Raw genomic sequence first — 15064 nt, 5'->3', positions numbered from 1 at the left:
CAACCTTTAAAGTGAACAAGCACTTTCTTTTTCTCACTAACTTAGGGAAAGGCCTCTTAAGTGATGACTCATTTTTAAGTGCTACAATGAGGGGTGGGACCGTTAATAACATTTAGCGATTGTTACGAGGAAGTAATTTTGAGTTCAGTCAGTTCGTCATGTTAGTATTAAGGCCAATAAAAACGTTTTGTACAGCCAAATGTTAAGAAATGTCAGCACAATAAAATTAAAGTTCTTCGTTAGCGTGAACAACATTGTTGCTAAAGAAAAGGTTAGGGGAAAAGAAAAATATCAAAGTTCAAGTAATGTGTTTTACGTTTCTATTTTCAATTTCATTCAATTTATTTGAACTGCAGTAATGATTGATGCCCAATGAGGAAAGCCGATGTTATGAAATACTATATTCAGATTAACATTAAAACTAAGAATTTGTCACAAGTATGGTCTCACAACTTTTTTGTTGGCTTTTTATTATCGAGATGCTGCTATGATGATTTGTCATCGTAACATCAATCTCAGACAGGCCACGAAAGAGACACAATATTTATCATGTTTTATTTATGATCAAATTATCATTGAGGCACACCTTAAGTTCCCATTAAAACCACAGTTTTCCATGAAGCCATATAAGAAAAGCAGCACCTACCAAATGTAAACAAACCAACATGAATTTCGCTTATCGAAGTTAAAGTTCAGTACTTTTTAGCTTTTTACGATATAGAATTTTGTAGTCGGTCTCGGAGGCTCCACAAAGTTACTAAAGAGGTCCAACCCTCTAGAGAAGCAAGTCAACGACAAAAGGGGTCCAAGTGCAAATTTGCCGTTTGATGGTGAGCAAGGACGCCTTGAAAGGCGAGCACAGGTGTAGCGAAAACACCGTTGCAGATGGGTGACCCAGCGCCAGACGGAGGAAGGTGGAGGCCGCTTTGAACGCTGATTAAAAGGTGTGTGTCACTTCAATCAGTGTGTGTGACTGTGTGTTTGTGGTCTGCTGAGACGAATCCAAAAGTAAAAAAAATTATAAATGAATACAAATTAAGTGCACAAACAATCACAGAAAGGCCAACTGGAGCTTCCAAGTTCAACGTCCAAATGGAACATGTTGTATTGTTATGATTAATCACGCACTTCAAAAAAAGAACACGTCTCTCTAAAAGAACATCACATGGTCCTTCTGAATCAGTCGACGGTGGCAATTTTGCAATCGAGGGGGTCTGCACAACGACATCATACAGACGGCGTTGGAACTAGCACGCTCGCCATAGTCAATTCATTAGCCGATCGCGCTTTGAGAACAATTGAAATCAATATGAGCATGTTATTCATAAGAGTGCCCTTTGTAAATCAATTTAGACCCTATTATATCCCTAATGAATCCTCGGTGGAAAGAATGGTTCATTAATTCACTGGAGGACACTTTTCTTTCTTTCTGTCTCTTCCTCGTCCACTCGTCGCTTTTTTGGGGGGAGCGGTCTATAAAATACAGCAAGGAGGCAGATGAAACGAATTTGATTGGTGTATAAAGTAAGAAGAGGTTCTTTCACACTGCCGAGTTGCTTTTCTGTAGAAATGACACGACACAAATGCAAGGGACCAAGTCGACCGGGGAATTTTATATCAGAGCTGTAAAAAGAGAATGGAGGCCGCCTGTGTGTAAGGTCATTTTTTGTTGGATTCGGTTCACAATTTGCAGAGGGTGGAGACACTTATTGTCAGTATAACCTGACTGTAGTACACGAGTGAAATGATCTCTGGGGAGAAAATGCGACACAAAATGGACATTTTTACTCATCATTTATCACCGCTTTGATTTTTAATTAATTGTATATTCCAAAATTGGGTGATTTACAAGAATTGGGGTTAGCTAGCTTCTTATTCGATCAGTTTTAATGGTGTAAAATGGGGTCCGATGTCACGCAAGGCCAAACACGGAAAACGCAGCTGCGTTAGAATAGTGCCAGTTGACGAGCTGTAAAACAATAAATAAAATTTGAATGCCACGCTGTTAGAACACATTGCACACTGTGATTTTCCAGGGCCACTTGGTTTACCATGACATGACTTTACAATACTGACTATTGAGCAAAAGTGGAACGAGCTCGCGTGACGCACAATGCAAAGAAGCAATTTTAACGCAAATTGTGCGAGACCGGAGACCTAAAGGAACTGAAATGGCAAATGCCTACTTAATATAAGAATGGAGATAAGACGCAAAGGAAATTTACCAGAAGGGGCTATACAAGATGTGGTCTGATTATGTCTCGAGTGAAACAGCATGTGGCTCATTATTCAAGGTTGTTTTGCACAATTGTATGTTTGTGATCAGAATCAGGAAGCCGCTTGTGCTAGTCAGAATACTGATTGCGCTGTACGATTTGCTTGAACTTGTAATATAGCCTGATCTTACAGCCTGACTGTCAAAAGGAGGCAAACCCTTTGGCACCCGTGCCCCACCAATCTCCCTGCTGGCAGAAATGTTCACTTTCAAGAAGGCCTTGGTAGGGTAAGTACCACCCGGCTGCGGTTACTTAACAGATCAATTATGCATTGAAGCCGCGCAGGGTTGACGGATGGATGGCGAGGCAGGCGTAAGGTGTAAGGGAGCCGGAGAGAAGTCGTCGTACAAAAGACAAGATGCTCCCCTCGCTGTCATATCGCGGCCAGCAGATGTTCTCGCCGTCAAAGCCCAGCTTACGCGGCTAATATGAGCACAGCCCCACACCGCCTCTCGCATATGAGAATCCGCACAACAAATTGAAGGTTCTTAGACGACCCGGGGCGATTGCAACTAGCTACACTTTCCAAATTGACACAAATTGATCCACTTTGACATGTTGGTGGGCTTTTGGGAGCGTGAGCGGCTATTCTTAGCGGCACCTGGCTGCCGGAATTCTCGCGTACGCCGAAAGAGGGCATGGCGTTGCCATGGAAACAGAACATGTTGCTGCATATGTAATTTGGGCGAGGGGCTCATGCAAACTTAACACCTGTGACGACGTCCTCAAGGGCGTCGCGCAAACAACAACAACACCGAGTGGTATGCAAAACCAGGTTGACAAACCCTGAAGCCGAGTTGCTCGGGCATATGGCGCCTTGTTTCAGTTGGGACTGTGTTGGTTGTGACCTTTGACAATAGATTGTGTCATTTTTAAAGATAACTCAGGCCTTGACTTCAGAAAACCAATTAAAAAGTTTATCCATCGACATAAGTTTTGCCCATCTGTTCTTGATAGCCTCAACTTAATTCAAACTCAAAAGAACAAAATGTGATGTGCGTTTGGCATAAGTGACCCACTAGTTCATTATTTCGATTGCGTGGAATTTCTTGAATGAATGTAAAGCATAGAAAATCCATAAGAGATATAAGAGGTCCTGCCCACTACAATCTCCTTCAGGCAAAATATGCTCGTTTGATCATTTTTATGGCTTCTTTTAAAAAATCTAAACTTTTGGGATCCACAGAAACTGTAAAAATATCTGCTGGTTATTTGTCATCTGCTATTAATAGAGTGTGAATGTGGCTTAAGATTTCAGACAGACTGAATAGTGTTGCTTGTTCAGGATATTGTTTTAGGCTTATAGCGAGGGCTGTCACTATGGACTAATTTTAAAATTGATTATTCCATCGATTAATCAAACAATTTTATTTCTATTCAATTCCATTCAATTCATATATTTAAAAAAAAAAGATTCCTCTTTATAAGCCAATTATTTTTTTTATTTAGGAATATTTTGTGATTAAGAAATAACTAAGAAGTAAAGCAATTGACGCAAGAAAGACTGACGTCGTTGTTTTGCAACGTAAAAGCAGATATTTCCAATATCTTTCAATTAAGTACAATAGATAAATACATCTGCTTTCATGGAGGACAAGAGAAATCAGAGAATTACTTTTGAGAGCCTGACATCAGAAGCTTTGGAGAGTCTTTAGTCAAAAATGGCCCGTGCACGAATTCTCTATTATTAAAATATGAGGTGATTAAATTGATAATCGGTTTGTTGTCGATTAAGTGAATTTTGATGTAACAAGTTTAGTTTATTTAAGGATTATTTTATTTTATTTGCAAGGCATGCGGCACTTCATTTTCTTCCTTTGACATTTGGGGGTTTTTGTTCTTGACAACCCCTACGATTTGTTCAGCTTGAGTCTGAGTTTGGACTGTGTAGCCACCAGATGACTTCTTTTTGTCTACCCATGTCTACCTTAAACGGATGGCAAGCCGAATGCGATTCGGTCCCAAAGCAAACGTGGCCACCTGGTTAAGTATTAGCCACGGGTTTCAAGCGGATCCATCGTCCAAGAGAGAGCGATCTCTTGGATTCGAGTGATTAAGAAAGAGGACTACCTCAAAGCCACTATGTGTAAGTATGCAATTTAAGGGCCATAAATCAACTTTTTAATTAACAGGGCACTCTTGCTCCCAGGTTGCCATGGTGTTGCCATGACAACTGCCTTTACAGGGTGCTGTTATCTGGCTCGCATGCACACGCCCTTGCTCTTTGGTCGTTTCTTTTCTTTTCCCGAGGATGACTCCTGATCATTTTTCTTTCTGATCACACCTTCCGAGGAAAAACGGGAGGCAAAAACAAGGGGCAGTAGAAGATGAGGGTGGGATTAGTGGGACGGCAGGCATGCGGGACAGAGGCCCAGAGGTTAATGCCGATCTGGTGGTAGCAACCAAAGTGAGTGGGGACAGGATGCTGGGGGTGGAATTGGTAGAAAATAACAGCGCATCAGATGTTCAGAACCCGAAATTGCTTCCCCCATCTGGGGTGATGGTGTCTGTGTGAGAATCGCAAAGTTTTGGCGCAGCCACTCCGCCAACCAATTAACATCTTTGTAAAGCCAGAATGCAGTTGGGGGGTCACACAGCTCGGATGCCAACTGAAACGGAGAACAAAGACTCCATTGCCCCAAATTGGCCAGTTCTGGCTTTTTTTTTTTTTTTTTTTTTAAATACAAGAGCTTTTTATGCCAACGGTCAAGACACTAATGTAGTGTTTGATCTGATTAATGCTCATGACGACAAGTCATTTTAAAGACAAAACCACCCAAACCAGGGAAACCAAAAATTTGGAATTGTAGACAAGACGAGGGTTGGTTTATGTAACGGTCGCTCCCCAAGGCGTGAGGGCAAGAAGAGAGACTCTGTAAAATGCACCAAAACACACACAGCAAAGTGTTCTCTCTTTCTGACGACTTGGTGTTTTTTAGCAATCCAGCCCAGTAGCCGGAACAAAGTGAAAGTAGACTGACCTAAATATGAAAGGACATTTGAGGAGAGGGGGGAACAGAAATGTCCCTCTAACATGAATCTTCTCTTGGAATTATGTCAAGATCTACGATGACGTTCACACGTCTGACGGACGACCTTCAGGCCTCTAATCAATTGCACGCATTTATCTTGCCCTTATTGCTCTGTAAAGTTGACAAGCCTTCAAACAAGCACCCATCCATTTTCTATTAAGGGGGGTTCGCCTCGTGCGGCGTGCTCGCGTTCTAACGAGGTCACCGCATGATGATCCTTGAGGTTTTCGTTTCATGGCCACAAGCGTTAACGCAGCGGTCGGTTGCGGGAATGAAAAAAAAAAAACTTCACGCTGATTAATACTCTGCGGACGTCTTTTGATTTGGGCTCAGTAATAGGACAGTGTGGGGCACTTCTTCCAATTAGGGTTTAATTCACTCTAGCAACTCGACGGCTCATCCCAAAACCAAAGAGGACATGACTGTAGTAGATGCAAAAAAAACAAAAATTAAACACCGAGAGAGACTAGCTCGTCGAGTTGCGTTCTTATTTTGGTAGAAAGTCTGCTGTTTCATTCACGACTTCTTAAAACTTCTCGTGTTTCTAATTCTTTGTTTCTAACTCAGATTGACAAACCTACCAAATTTCATGTCGCCAAGCCAAACTGCCTACGGTGACAAAGATACAAACCTCCACGAGACACCACGCCAAATTCTGGGGTTCAAGCTCGGTCATTTCCAAGCAAGAGAAAGAAAGCCCAAGACTGAGCAATTTCAAGAAGGTCCTAATGAATCAAAGCACTTTGCATTCACTTCACATTTGAGAGCATGGGAGGTGAACAGCACGAATGATAAATAGGAGGGATGGAGTGCGAAACGGGAAATTTGGGAGTCAGACTGGAGGGAAGATGATGTAGAGTCACGGGGAAAGCGATTACTGTGTGAGAGAAGAGAAGGCAGGAAAGAAAAAAAAAACGAGGTGCATTGTGGGAGAGTGGGACGATCGACTACGAGGGGGTAATAAAGACAACTGATGAGGCCCTAGAATGCCTCTGCTGCCCCAAAGACCCTACCTGGAGAGTGGACGATGAGCCACTTAGCATTCCAACAAGGTCCACAACCAATGAGCACAATAAATAGGCCGAGGTTCGAGGATGATCACAAGCCTTGAGAGCATTTTCGAAGTGGTGCCCTCCAGAAGCAAATGCTTAACATTCTATTAGAATGAGAAAGGCAAAGAATCCACCCATCCTCCACTTTGCTCACATGGAGAAGAGTTAAAGAACCGCTAGCAGGCACACTAAAAAATGTCCAAGACGGTGTAAATGTCCAACTTGTCTGGAGAACAAACCGGCTGCTCGAATCTTTCGCTTACACCTCCGCATTAAACAAGAGCGATTAAAGAAAGACATCCGCAGCCTTGACGGGTCGATGGCAAGAATACAGAAATGCCAATATTCCGACATCCTCATATCAAGTCCGAAAACGGACGTGGAGTCGTCCGCCAATCAAGCGCCTGGTCATTCACCACCACCAAAAGGCCCACTAGATAAAAGGGCTCAATAAAACGTAATGCCCTAACAAAAAAAATGTAAAAAATTATATTGGATTGGGACCACTGACAAGTAGTAAGCATTTATAGGCCGCTCATTGATATTATAATTAGACTTTATTATACATATTTGCTCATCTTCTATTGCCTCATTTCTATTGGATTCACACTCCCGAGAGAAACAAATAATCAGCGAACATGATTTCCATCGATGGATGTCCTTCACACTCGCCTTTATCGAAAGAGATGGGAGGAAATTGGGTTAAGACCCAGGAGGCAACTTTTGTGTTTTGCAGACGGAGAAGGTGGCGAGGCTCGGCGTGCGTTTATCGGCCATAATGCAGCGATGTGTGTCATCTAGCATCATGTTCACTGGCGCTCTTTCACCTCTCTCATTCTACTGCATCCCTAGCGCAGAAGGGGCGATAAGGGCCCGAGGCATTTCCGCACTAATGGCGCCCGCAAATCTGCCCCCGAGGACCTCCGCCAAGGAGTCGGCGCAAAAGGCCAAGGACACGGTGGTGATACATAAGATGAAAATGAGACGGTAATATGATGAGGATTCCAAGTAGCCTTCCGTGTCTTCCCGGGAATGCTTCTCCTTGTGGCTGGGTGAGTTCCACAGATGACACAGTCCAAGTCGGCGTGTAATTCTCCAACTTGTGCGCATGCATAATTCAGCCCGTCACTGCTGCCTCATCCTGCGCGCCTCCCTGCGGGTTGTAGTCGCCCCTTGATCACAGGAACATCACCCTGGACGGCGCTCGGCAGGTGATTGCCACGTGAGCATGCGATGGCGAGCCGACGTGGGGGGAGAAAGAGGATAAATATGTGGGGAAGAAGCAAAGGCTGGGGTACACACATCACTGCGTCCTGCTGATCTGCTTCTCTGTCTTCCTGTCACCGCCCGAGGCGTCGAGGGTCCGTCGTGCCGTCTACACGGGAGTGGCGGCCCCCAAGAGAGCGTCCGCACATGCTCCGAGTAGCTTTGTGTAAGCAGGAAAGAGACAGCTCGAATGGTGTGAGCACTCTGGAATTCTGATTATGTAATCCATATGAAAACGCCTCTGTCAGCTTTTTTTGCTTTTGTGTGGTCAGTGGTTCATTTCGTCAAGACATGGCACACACGCGAAAGACATTGCAGGACAGCAAATAGACGGAAATGTAAAGACTGCCGATCCTCGCTGTTTTTTTCCCGGAGAGGTCGAACGCGGGTCACCTTGTTCATTGTGACCACCCTGCTGCGGGCAATGACGTCTCCTTGCTGCGATCCGGATGTCCTTTCACTCGGCCCCCGCAAAAAGCCTGCAGCCTCCATCTTGCGAGGTCACGGAGAGACTTTGTTACTATTCCGAGTACAAGGGAAATTTTAAACTATATTGTGTTAGTAGCGCCCATAAAAATATAGAGACAATCAATATGAAACTGGCAAAAATAGCTGAGTTGAAGTGCGTGTATTGATTAAAATGTAAGGAAAAAATAAACAAGTGGCAAACTTCCTTTATGTTAGCAAAGCTGAGTAAGACTTTTTAGTGGGTTTCCTTATGATTCCTGACAAATTTGATGTTGCCAAGTTTTTAAGGGGGGTTCCATCCACAATTTTCCTGCATGCTAGGCACTAAGAATCCAATCTCTGCAGGCCAAACACAACTCAAGCAACTCAGACGTAAATCCCCTTCATTTGTGCGTGACTGACCAGAGAATGCAAGCGTTATTATTCCTTCCACTATAACAAAAAAAAGGAGTCGAGTGGGACGGAGGAAAAGATTGCAACCCTGAAAGCATTTCTGTGGCTCTGGGGCATAAAGCAGCAGCGAGCGTTGTATTAATAGAAAAGAGACTGTCATCCGTGGAAACCAAACAAGGCGACTTGTATGAGATCCTCCATGAACGGTTTACCTTGTGCGTGCCACAAACATGAGGCAAACGATTGTCGAATGAGTCCAGGTAAAACACCGAGGTAATCAGATGCCACCTGAGCGAGCGATACTGTAGTGCGGAGTGACTGAAGTTACAACAAAAGCCCATTAGGTCGAATGAAAGGCCCAATTATCTGGATTTCTGCTAAGCCAGGTGCGTGATGTGATGGCCGCGATGGTTTTTGACAGTATGACAATGTGGTACGGGCAAGCTTTGTATCGTAGCTGCTGAGCATGGACAGGGAATTCTCCCAAATGAGCCGCTATCAGACAGATGAGCGTCACTAAACTGACCAATTAATCGGCACTTGGCATCGGTATCGGCAACTACTCAAGATTTTAGTAGTCTTACAGGTATCAGTCTGAAAAAAAAAAAGTGGTATCAAACATCCCTAGTAAAATTTACATAAATTTTTTTTAACAGTTTTGAATTAATGTATTTCTGCTGAGGGAATTCCGAAATATTTTATATTTATATTTTTTTTATTTATAAATGTATTTCAGTTGAGGGAATTCCGAAATATTTTATATTTATATTTTTTTTATAATTCTTTTATTTATAAATTTATAAATATATATATACTTAACATAAATATTTTTAAACATATCACGATATACTGAGACGTGAATTCATACTTCAAACTCTGTGGCAACCGTTTGGGGAAAGCCAACAAGCATTCCCGAACAATCCTCGACTTCCACGACCAAATTGGCTTCAAAAGTGTGATGATTTTAAAGCATTAATGACGTCTGTCATGTCGGTATTGCCACCCTGGATTGCCTCCAAAGAAGCGAGCTGAAAGGCACTGCCAAGGACGCGTCGCCGTATTCAATGTCAAAACAAGGCTGCTTCCGGCGCTTTGACGGCGGGTAGTGATGGATGGCTCAAGTATGGGGAGAGGCAGCAGCGGACGGAATCCGAGCTTTATGATTCCTGAAAAGATGAACGAAAATACACTCTGACCGTATTGCTCGAGGACCCCCCCCGTGGGATCCCGACAGCAAAAGGGGGCGCAAAGGCCACAGTACCAAGCATTAATCCGGTTAGTGGGGATGGATTCAAAGATGATTAGTCGGTGGGGGAACGGAAATAAAAAGCCAGCGTAAGGATGTGAGAACAATGAATAGACGAAAAGAACTCAGCGAGGAGTATGAAGACGTGGCAATGAAAAGACGAGCGTCCCGTAACATGTAATGTCTTCAACGTGGGCTGTCATATCCTCTTTTGCTTCCTTCTCTACCTCCTCCTCTCTTCCAAGCTGGCCCAATGGAGTGTGTTAATCTCCTTCAAGGTTGGGTAATTACAGCAGAAAAAGCCCTTGCTCAACAGAAAACGCATTCAGGTTATTATTGAGAGCCCCCCCCCCTATTGTTGATTCACCTATTCATAATTAGGACACTCCAATTACCAGCCCGTTTCCTTCCTTTGGCCGCTTTGCTTTAATTAGATTGCTTTGCTTTCAGGCCGCAATATTGACGAAACAAAGCAGTATCAAATAGCTTGACTGCGTGGGAGAGCAGAGGTTAAACTCGGCATTAAATTAACTCAACATTGTATCGTTGAGAAGAAAAAAAATCTTCCTTACAAATTTCAGTACGATGTATTGATTATTGTATTGCAGTGTATTGTTTTACTTTTAATTGTTTATGCTAAAAAAAATCTTCCTTACAAATTTTAATACGATGTGTATTCCGGTATTTTTTTTTTTTAAACATTTTTTTTTTTTTTAAATTGTGTATGCTATTTTATGTTTGAACGGCGAAGTTGAGTGCCTTGAAAGGCACCTTATAAATAAAATGTATTATTTTGTCGACATACAATGCTAACTATTTTAGCTTCACATGGGGAAAACTTCCTGTGTCCATATATGGTTCAACTTGTTTTTTTTCCCCACCAATCAATATTGGTCTGTCCCTACATGGTGTTATTGTTACAAATTATAAACCAATTTAAAGCTTTCACGGAAAATCTATTAAACTTTGACACTTGATTTTTTTTCTGTAAAACTGCTTTTTTACCTCATAACTGGAAGGTCTGGATTTGTTTTTTTTATAATGACCCACTGTACCGACTATCGCTGCTGTTTACATCCTGAGTTGCAGCTATTGTACCGTACACATTTGTATCGTTATAACTCCACTTGCTGATAATTGATAAGCTCCAGGGGGTTTTGCTGCATATAATTCACTCGACCGACTCTTGCTGCTGTTCCTGTTTGCATCCTGATAATGTATATTTACTGCATAAATAAGTTCGCCATTACCAAGGCTAAGTCAGTTTTATTCCATTGTTAAGTTCTGAAGCAACACGCTTATCCATAAACAAAGACAGAGGTGCTTAACTTAAATCTTGAGGAACCAACTGTCTACAGGGCTTTTGTAGTGACAAGTATCCAAAATAAATTTTTAGCTGACACCCGAGAAATACAAATATGCTGAGCCGTCCTCTTTGGAAGGCTTCATTTGGAGCACAATCACTTTGTCCCACTGGTCTAATTGTAGTAAAACCTCATTGACTCCAACCAAACTAAGCAGTTTTGGGTTCCGGATGCAACTGCAGTCAGTCTGCTCCCCCCCTTGTTGGCGTGGTGCTAATTCCCCGCTGAACGGCAAAGTTTTCATTAATGCATCCGCCTCGACATTTCATTACGACAACCTCGTTTTCTCGGAGGGTAGCCTGACACAGCATGTTACCACAGCCGGAGGGACGCAACTAAAGAGCCGAGGCGATAAGAGGAAAAGAAAAGGAGGCAGGAAGCCGCACCAGCCGCTACACCAAGACAAAGGCCAACCGTGACTTCAAACGAGGAAATAAAAGCAAACATCTCAGCTTTTTTTTTTCTTCTCCAGGAGGTCTCAACGGGTTAATTAGAGCACACAGACTCCCATCTCAGCTGCCTGCAAGTTGCAAACTATGCATTAACACAACACACCCACCAGTGCGCACAAAACAAACAACTCGGGGCAGGGCTCGGACTGTGCGACATCAAACAAGATCACCGTCTGTCTGGCTCGCTGCTCTCAGGTTAGCTCAAGTCACAAAGCTGGCGGTCAAAGTCAAGCCGGCTCAACTCGGCGCGAGCGGAGGGCGGTCGGGTGTTGTCATCGGAGGTGTCACCGACCAGCCTTCCTGCAGCGGTGAGATTAAAGCTGGCAGCGGCTGTATCTGGCAGAATTGTTTTTTTTTTCATTTGGAGACAACTGGGCAAAAGCTCAAAAGCTTGTTAACTGGTGCACCTCGCCATTGCTTAGAAAAACATCCACGATATAAAGTGAAAAGACCATTAGAGGTCTCAATATGACTGCAGCAAAGTTCTCGTTAACGTAGATGTAACGTAACTTGTGAAGGTAACGTAGACGCAAGACAATTCTGACGTTGAACATGATGCTTTGAAAAAGTGTGATACAATTTTAGGGATAGAAAAACAAGGAAGTATGCATGTAGGTTACAACCACAATATCCCAGTGACACAAGGCAAAAATAAAAAAATGCTAAGTCTTGCGCGTAAAGCAGCACAAAAAGACAACCGTTCTGAGATCAATATTCTAATTTTGTGGGACACCCCCTCCCAGGGACCTGAACCATGAGTGTTGTTAAACAATGAAAAAAATCAATTGTTTGTCTTTTTAATGCAGCCAAATGTGTTTATTTCTTAAATTTATAAAGGCTGTTCCTGGCTGACGGAGAAGGTAGCGTACAGAAATTATTTTACGGTTTCCAGTCCGTCTTAGCGAGTTGATTTTCTCATCATTAGTTGGCATACAATTCTTTGCACAATGTTAGTTAAGCTATGATTTAATGCACTTCCTGCTATAAATCTGTTAAAAGTGTACTCAATCACCCAAGCACCTAATGAGGGTGCTAAGCACGCTAGCCAGGTCAATCTTAGGGTTAGCTTAGCAATTAGCATAGCTTGTAGCTTAATTGCTGCTTATTGGTCTTAGGTGCAACGCCACAACAAACAAGCTTTGATGACTCTTATGCCAATATTTTCTAAAATAATAAACCAGTGAATTAAAATTGGCACTCACCTTCTCCTTCCTCTGCCGGCACCCTTCCTCGGCCGTCACCAGCGTTTTGTAGTAGTTGCTTCGCTCGGCCGTGAAGTGGACCTTGGAGAGGGCGTTCTCTACCAATGCCACCGACAGGTTGACGCCTTCGATGTGCAGCCAGCCGATGAAGTTGCCCGCTTTGTCCATGTTCTCCACTTCCACCTCCACCTGGAACCCAACAGGGAGGAAAACATTGTTAAGAGATCTACAGCGCAGATTAGGTTTGAGGTGTCATTACAAGGAATCAAGTGCAGATGCTATCTCGAAGGAGTTGGCAGTGTTCCTCATTGGAGCTTGCCATTGATTCTCTAATATGGATTTTCCCGCTGCGCTTTGTCATCACCAAAATGAACCTTTTGTTCGTAACATCTGCTGATATTTAGGGGTCAAAGCATGAGCAGCATGGAATTATTGTGGCATATGCGTTTTTTTTTTTTTTTTGCAACGTAACTGCTCCGCAATTAGCCACTTGCAACTCATAACAAAATTTGTGCCTATTCAGACCAATTATCTATTCATTTGCCTTCGACCACTGATGGGCGAATGGGTGGAAACAGCACAAAAAAAGATTTTTTTTTTTTTTCTGCAGTCAGCGAGAAAGCGAGAGGGCAGGTGCGTCGGCGAGATAGGAGGCCGAGTCCAGCGATTAGGAGCGCCGCCGGTTAATGCCGTGGCCACGGGGGAAATCTGCCAAGAATTAAGTTTGTAAACTGCTCGGCCTCGTTCGCCGCTCCCAGAAAAAAAGTGTTTATTTAACGCAGGCATAATCTGAGGCATCAAACTTGACAGCGTGGCAATTTCATTCGGGAATCGCTCGGCTTTTCTGATCCGGGTCAGATCACCTCAACAGACATCAAAGAATTGAAAGCGTACTCAAACTTTATCGACCTATGAATATTTCTGTACTCGCCCTCCACTATGAAGACTCTTCAGCACTCTGGGCGCAGTGGCAGTTACATAACTAGGCCATTAGGAATGAACTCGTCCACAGAGCGCCGTCAAACGTCAAACGGGGGAATTGGGGGGATCGAAGGCAAGAAAAGGTTACCGGCTAAAGGCTAAAAGATGGAAGGGGGAATGGACAAAGAAAATGATTAGTAGCCGTATCTTATGCCACGTAGCCTAGCATAAGCGCCAAAAGCGCATTTTACCAAAAAGGAGTACTTTCTTAATTCATCTTGCCTTTTAATAGCTAAATATAACAGCGAGGAAGTCGCGAGGCGGCCTAGAAACTGCTTTGACTGGAGCCCAGATGGCTCCCAGTAGAGGCCCACTCCGTCGAGCCAAGATGGCTCCCGTCGGAACCCAAATGGGCTTCGGTAATCTCATAAATGCCGGGATTGTGTCGACACGGCGGATGGAAATGAGGCGACGGGGGACAAAAAAAGGAGAAAACACACAAAGTTGGAAGGGTGTGAGTGTGTGCACAATATCGTACCAGAGCTCAACGGGAGCCCCAAGGTCATTGTTTAAAACGGCGGTTGATTTAATTCACTTAACTCTTTGGAAGTGAATGAAAATAAAAAAGTGAATGAATAAATAAAAAAAAAACTGCAGTGGGTGACACCTGGTCAGAGCCAAAAGTTGCACTACAACAAATTGAAAGCATGCAGCGGGATTGCATTTCAGAAATTAGTGTTGTTCACCCACAAACAAAAGTACAGCTGGGCCTTGAGACACGACTAACACGGATAACAAATTTGGTTTCGGTTGAATGACTTTCTCTACTGCCCCTAGTGGCCAAAGTATGCATGCCGGAAGGAACAGCACAATGAATGGAATTAAACAATTAAATTATGATGCTGATCATTTCTTTCCATGGAACCACTGCGCTGCATCTCCTACTTAGCTTGCAAAACCAAACTAACAGTGTGCGTATACAGACATCAACAGGCTTCTGTTAAATGAGACATTTTTAGCCCTGCAGCAGCACGCGCCATCGCAGCCTTGATCAGATTTCAACCCAAATCAATATCTTGTAAAGGTGTCGCTTGCTGCGAGGAGATAATTAATCAAAGCTCAACCGCAAACAAAATCAAACTGTCCGAGGCGACGGATGAACAGGGGTGGGGTTGCTGAAGGGGGGAGGGTAGAAATCAATTAATGCCTGACTATGACTGTGAAATCAAACATGATTTTTTTTCCAGATAGGGAAGACCGATTTTGGCTCCAAAGTTGGAGTCAATTGGTACCAGAGTGCTCCTCCCACATTCCAACATGGGCCAAAAAGGCTCCAGAGTACAGCAAGTGCGAGCCAAAATGGATGCTTGAAACCAAAATGGATGACTTGTA

At 43.4% G+C, this 15064-nt stretch overlaps 1 protein-coding gene across 1 annotated transcript in view; it reads right to left on the bottom strand.

Annotated features, from left to right (window-relative positions):
- Positions 1–15064, bottom strand: part of snd1 (staphylococcal nuclease and tudor domain containing 1) — a 98914-nt gene that overhangs the window by 23328 nt on the left and 60522 nt on the right. Inside the window, exon 17 of the mRNA XM_088366238.1 lies at positions 12752–12940. Coding sequence (XP_088222364.1) covers positions 12752–12940 — 189 coding nt within the window. The remainder of the gene's footprint in view (positions 1–12751; positions 12941–15064) is intronic.

Source organism: Syngnathus floridae, chromosome 22, assembly GCF_059516105.1.
Source record: "Syngnathus floridae isolate MCC-2025c chromosome 22, RoL_Sflo_1.0, whole genome shotgun sequence".
NCBI classification, from domain to species: Eukaryota; Metazoa; Chordata; class Actinopteri; order Syngnathiformes; family Syngnathidae; genus Syngnathus; species Syngnathus floridae.
This window is presented reverse-complemented; position numbering and strand designations above follow the sequence as displayed.